Here is a 5,746-nt window from a genome sequence, read left to right on the forward strand (position 1 = left end):
ATGCGACGGGACAATAATTTTTTTTGAAAAAGTTAAAATATGTACACGTTAAACAAGTTACAGGAGGCTAATAGATCACTTTAAGAAAGTTCAAAGATTTAATAAGTACATTTTAATGAATCAATTTGTCACTTTGAGCAAGTATAGGGAGTGAATAAGACATTTTTAGATCAGTTGGCATTTTAGGACAAATTCAAGGCGCAGGATGTAATAAGCCAAAAAAAAAGTTGGAAATTTTTTAGTACTTAGTACTATTATGTGTTGATACTGAAAGAATATATTTTCACATTAATGTTTTGTAAATGCATGATTTTGCTCTCTATAAGGAATTAAAACTAGACGATTCTTAATCTTGATTTTAGTTTAAAAGAAGCTCCGAAGGATAGATCGATTTGGTTTTAAGCAAAAAAGCAAGCCGTTGAGGATGATCAAAATAAGAAACATGACAAGGGACAAAAGAAGCAACGCTCCATGACATTCATGTACATAGGCAAGCAACCAGGCTCAAGAGCACCCGGAGTGGCTTCTACAACAGAACCGGGTTTATATACAATCTAACAAACATTCAACTTATATACAACCACATTCAGACATTAAATCCTCACCTCAAGCAGAGGATCGCAATTGTAGATCTGCATCTTTCTAAGAAATGTTCCTCCATGGGGATTGCATTGCCCTACGGAACCAGGTGTTGAAAGCACCGACCAAATGAGGGCAATCTTCAACATTTCGAGTTGAGAAACTAAGGCACTGCTGTAACAACTCTTGGGCCTCTGGCATCGGCAGTGTGGAGATGATGAGTAAGAATGTTTGTTCCAGTTCCATATACATTGATTTATGACCAGGTGACATAGGTGATATGTTGTCTTTGCATACAATCAGAACTGGAAGCCAGTGCTTTACAAGTTTCATCCTCACCTGCAAACAGGGGCAGAAAACGTATCAAATGTATGGTCCAATAACTCGAGTTCTCCATTGATATGAGGTCCGAATTCATTTATGCATGCACAAATCACAATTTGAAGGTTTTGATACACTATTTTGTATGAAAAATTACAGACTGTAAACTCTAAACTCAAACTCAAGAAACTGTACAAAAAAATATGCAAGCCTCCAAAAATTATAATATGAAATATTGTTGCCCTTGTCAATATAACATGTGCAGCCCCCTTTGACAGTTTCAGAACAAAGCACAAGAAAAAGAGAAATCTATCCATTTTAACAAGTAAAAGAACCCCTTCTTATTAATGTCTTATTCTTACATCGGCGAAAATACATTCCTTATCTTAATAATTGGGCGTTGAAACTTGAAACGGCCATATTGGATAAAAAGTTATGCAATTCTTCCCAGACCTTTAACCCTCCAAGAAATATTTGGATGGTAGATACTATCAAAAACTGTTTTTACTGAGAGAGAAATGGGCAGAGAATTGGGGGAATAAAACATCATTTAGGAAGCAATATGTGATAGTTACTCTGTTAACTAGGTAACCTAAGAGACATACTCTAATTAGTAATTTTAGAAAAAAAAAGGAGGGGAAAACCGACTTCAATTAAATCCTGGAAGTTTCAATCAAATAGTAAGAGTTGAAAAACATTCAATAAAAGGAACATGAATTCAACAAAGAGAAACTATGCAGATTGTAGCATCGTTTCATATAAATAAGGATCACATCAGCACAAAGATTTCAAAGCATTAAGAAAAATATGAATGACATCTGTCGCAATAGGAGAGAATTTTTATCCAGTTTTCTGATTGTTTGTTGATCATTTTAATACTTTCATACGACATGATGCAATTTCACTAGAAATGGGAACTTTTACCAGTCTGTCCTTATTACCAAACATCAACTTGCATCGCTCCAGATGAAGTCACTTACTTACAAAGAAGTTAAAACTCTTTAAATCTCCTTCTGATCTAACTTAAGAGTTAAGACAGATATAAAGTTCAATCTTCAAATTTCCAAGCTCGCTTCACCTTTGAAACTTATTGGCTATCGTTTCACAAACAATTGGTACCTTAAAAGTTCAAACAAGTTTTAGAGGCAAGAGGATTGTCATGTATGCAACGCAAGAAGTAGGACTGATTATCATACTTGCTTAGTTCCTTTTTTTTTTTTTTTTGAGAAGAATATTTTCTTAGTTCTTTAGTTGGTAGTTAATTCTATTATCCTACTTTCTGTTATTGTTGCTAGTATTCCGTTATCGTTAATTTATTAAGTCTAGGCTATTTTGGCATTTAGTGTAATTTGTTATGCCAGATGTAATTACTAGAGTCGTATTGTAACCGATTGCTTACCTCAGCTGTACCCCGCTGCTATTAGGTCATGGCTTAGCTAAGGCTATCTAGAAATGAGAATATACAGGACTTTCTCTCTAAATCTATCTTCTTCCTCTAATCTCTCCTTCTTCTCTCACCTTCTAATTCCTATTCCAACCCTTTTGATATTAATTCGGAACTTAGTTTTGACAAGGATTTAGAAGAGCAAGACGAGACATTGATTGGTTTCTACAGTTTAAAATATTACTTTGTTTGTAAAGCATTTGTTCTTGTATACGCTGTTAGTTGCTATTTCAGAACATGGAAACTTTTGTGGCAATTCCTTGGCGGTTTAGATATTAAAGAGATTGGAGAATTCGTAAAATTACCACTAACTATACCACCAACGAAGTGCCACGGAAGTTTTGCATGTTCTGAATTAGCAACTAATAGATTACACAAGAACAAATAGCTTTTAATATACTTCCTTGTTTCATGGAATAATATAAATTACTATCTCCACCATCAAACACTTCAGAAATTGCACACATAGCTACCTAGTTTTATTCATCTCAACCTTCGTCTATGCAAGGGTACTAGCAATTGTTTAGGACACTTCTAATCAACATGGGGCAACCTCCAATTCGTTTTGATTATAATTATATATGAACTTAATACGCATTGCAGGTACGTAAGTATATCTTTATACAAGCTAAACATCTAAAATACAACACAAGCATTCCTTCAACAACAAATGAAAGAAATTTCTGTTAAGAGTAATAGGAGCTTCTAGGAATATTAAGCCATTACCAATTATAACGGCATCAATTTTCAAACCAAAATGTTAAAGGGCATGTTCCAACACAAAGCACAAAAGATACCTGTCTAGCAGCCAAAATAGTCCCGGTAGCAACTGCATGGGCAAGCTTAGACGTGCAACGAACCACAACGGCAGGAAGACCTGGTACAATATTCCTCCAGGCATCATCGCCAAACGCCCGCTGCAAATTAGCAGTGAAAGAAGCTTGCTCACTCCACTCCTTTACAGCAGAATCTGCTACCCTCAGCTCAATCATCCTCTCCACCAGCCACAACAAATGCTTTCCATTGGTCAAGGCCGTGTGAAGATGCAGCCTCTGTAGAGCCTCAGTCTCGTTATGGTCCCCTCTAAAATCAGGACTCGAGTACTCTTCCAGCGACTCCTTCACAACCTTCAAGCTCTCTTCAAAAGCCCTCTCCAAAACCCTTCTGGCCGACTCTCTAGACGAAAATTCCCTCAACAACTTCGCCACGAACGCCTTTACAAAAGCCATGTTCGGATGGTTATGAATCGCTGACAAAATCAGTCCGTGGAGCATTTCTTCACATGAATCATCTTTCCCTGGTAAAAGCCTATCCAATAGCTCCTCAGATTCCTCCTGACTCAAAAGAGGAACCAACTTAAGCACGCGTTTCTCCTCTTCTTCAGACCACGGGACCGCTTCGAGGAATTTGACGCAATTCCTTACGCAATCTTCGAATAGCAATTCCAACGCCACTGGTAGAATATCAAGAGCCGTGGATGCAGAGTTTATTACTGTACTAAAATCATCGGTATAAAGGAGTTCAAGCACGGTTAAGTGGATGTCAATGGAGCCTTGAATAGGCGGGACACCTAATTTGAGAGAGAGCAATTTATTGCCGTCGGAATTGGAATCGGCATTGCTGGATTCAATGACTGAGTTGTGTTTCCAACGGTCAGATAAAAGGGCCGAGAAATATTTGGCGCGGTTGAGGACTTGGGAATGGAGATAGATCTGGACGTCGGAACCAACATCTGCACAGGCAACCGAACCACCGGCGTCAAAGAAGTCAAAGGAGTGAGCCGTCGGGTCCAGAAAAAGACGAAGGATAACATCGGCTGTGGTAGGATCGTTGAAAGAAGTGTAGGCAGAGACCGCGCTTGTGCTTGAACCAGACGACGACGATGAGAGAATGGGATGAGATGATGTACGGCGGAGCTTCTGAGAGGACTCGGTTATGGATTTCTCTGCGATGGAATCAATGAGTGCGGCGGCGGAGAGGTAGCGGGGATTTGTCACGCGCTGCCGTTTCTTCGGGTGTAACGGCACCATCGGAGGATTCTAGTAGAACGGAAAATAGCTGACGGAGGCTTAAAATGAAGATCAAACCCAATTTCCTTTCAAAAAAGAAAAAACATTCAAACCCAATTTAGTGTTAATTTTTTGGACAGGTGGCTGCATGCTATTAAAGAGAATTAGAATATCTATTAAAAAAAAGAATTAAAATATTTAATGGGGAATTCTAACTTAGAATCACCCTCATTGTATGTATGGTGGACAAGGACCAGATTTTCACAAGGAAGAAATTATTCCATACTAAATATCCAATAACAATATACCATTTGTGGTCTATTAGTGTGGACTCGCAATACGGGTGCTTAAGAGTGGAATCACACCGAGTAACCAATGTTTTGAAAACCGGACCGGACGTTGAACCGGTGAGACAACTGGTTCAAGATTCAATAGGTTCAACCGGTTCAATTGGAATGGTTCAACCGGATAAAAAATATATATATATATATATATATAAAATAAAATGATGTTTCATTGAACATAAAATTAAAAATTTCATACATATAATAAACAATTCTTAAGTTAACATATTAATTAAAAATTAAAAATTCATACAGATAATATAAAAATTCACACATCGGTAACCAATCTTTAATTTAACACATTAATTAAAAATTCACACATCTAAAATCAAACCCATAGTTTAACTCAATATTAAGATTAAAATTAAATTAATTAACACCAATTATTAAAGAGGTTATTCTCTGAGAATTTGGAAGCAATCAAAATGATTTCTGTGGAGTCATTCTATGGGTCTTAACAGTCGCAACCTCATCAAAGCTATTATAAGGCTTTGCTCCTCCTTTGAGTTCGTAGAGTTCAGACACATTTTTAGAGAGCAGAATCGTGTTGCTGATCGCTTGGCGGCGGCGGGCCATGAAGGGACGTTAGGCGTTACTACCCTTCCTGTTTCCCCTAGTTTCATCTCTCATCTTCTCTTAGAAGATATGATTGGGGTTAGCTTCCTTAGGCTAATTCCTGGGTAGTTTGTTGTTATTCGTTTTTCTTTTCCTTTTCTACCAAAAAAAAAAAAAAAAAAAGAGGTTATTCTCTACCTAATTTTTAAATGTTTTTCAAAAAATAGCAAAAAACCAGGGTCAATCCGGTTCACTGGTTCAACACCGGTTCGCGGTTCAACCCCGGTTTGATGCGATTTAATATAGTTGAACCTGTAATGCTAAAACCGGACCGGACACTTGACTGGTTCGCGGTTCGACCGGCCAGTCCGATCCGGTTTTCAAAACACTGCGAGCAACCGAACAAACCGATAATATCGATTTGGTTATTCAAGGGTTAGTCTATAACAAAGTAAGGCTTACTTTGTTTTTTCCACCATTGAATGATGATGAAC

At 37.6% G+C, this 5,746-nt stretch overlaps 1 protein-coding gene across 1 annotated transcript; it reads right to left on the reverse strand.

Annotated features, from left to right (window-relative positions):
* Window positions 1–458: 458 nt before the first annotated feature.
* Window positions 459–4,478, reverse strand: LOC136209029 (BTB/POZ domain-containing protein At3g05675-like). The gene is made up of 2 exons (XM_066000370.1): window positions 3,142–4,478; window positions 459–918 (listed from the first exon to the last, which is right to left on the reverse strand). The coding sequence occupies exons 1-2, from the start codon at window positions 4,372–4,374 to the stop codon at window positions 643–645; spliced, it is 1,509 nt and encodes a 502-aa protein (XP_065856442.1). The 5' UTR covers window positions 4,375–4,478; the 3' UTR covers window positions 459–642.
* Between the last annotated feature and the right edge of the window lie 1,268 nt (window positions 4,479–5,746).

The sequence above is a fragment of the Euphorbia lathyris genome, chromosome 10, assembly GCF_963576675.1.
Source record: "Euphorbia lathyris chromosome 10, ddEupLath1.1, whole genome shotgun sequence".
Lineage (NCBI taxonomy): Eukaryota > Viridiplantae > Streptophyta > Magnoliopsida > Malpighiales > Euphorbiaceae > Euphorbia > Euphorbia lathyris.

What these genes read in the sequence shown, in the direction of transcription:
- LOC136209029 (XM_066000370.1), bottom strand. Translation starts at nt 4,374, where the DNA reads ATGGTGCCGTTACACCCGAAGAAACGGCAGCGCGTGACAAATCCCCGC. An exon ending in CTATTTTGGCTGCTAGACAG is followed by an intron (nt 919 to 3,141) that starts GTATCTTTTGTG and finishes CCCTGTTTGCAG; the next exon opens with GTGAGGATGAAACTTGTAAA.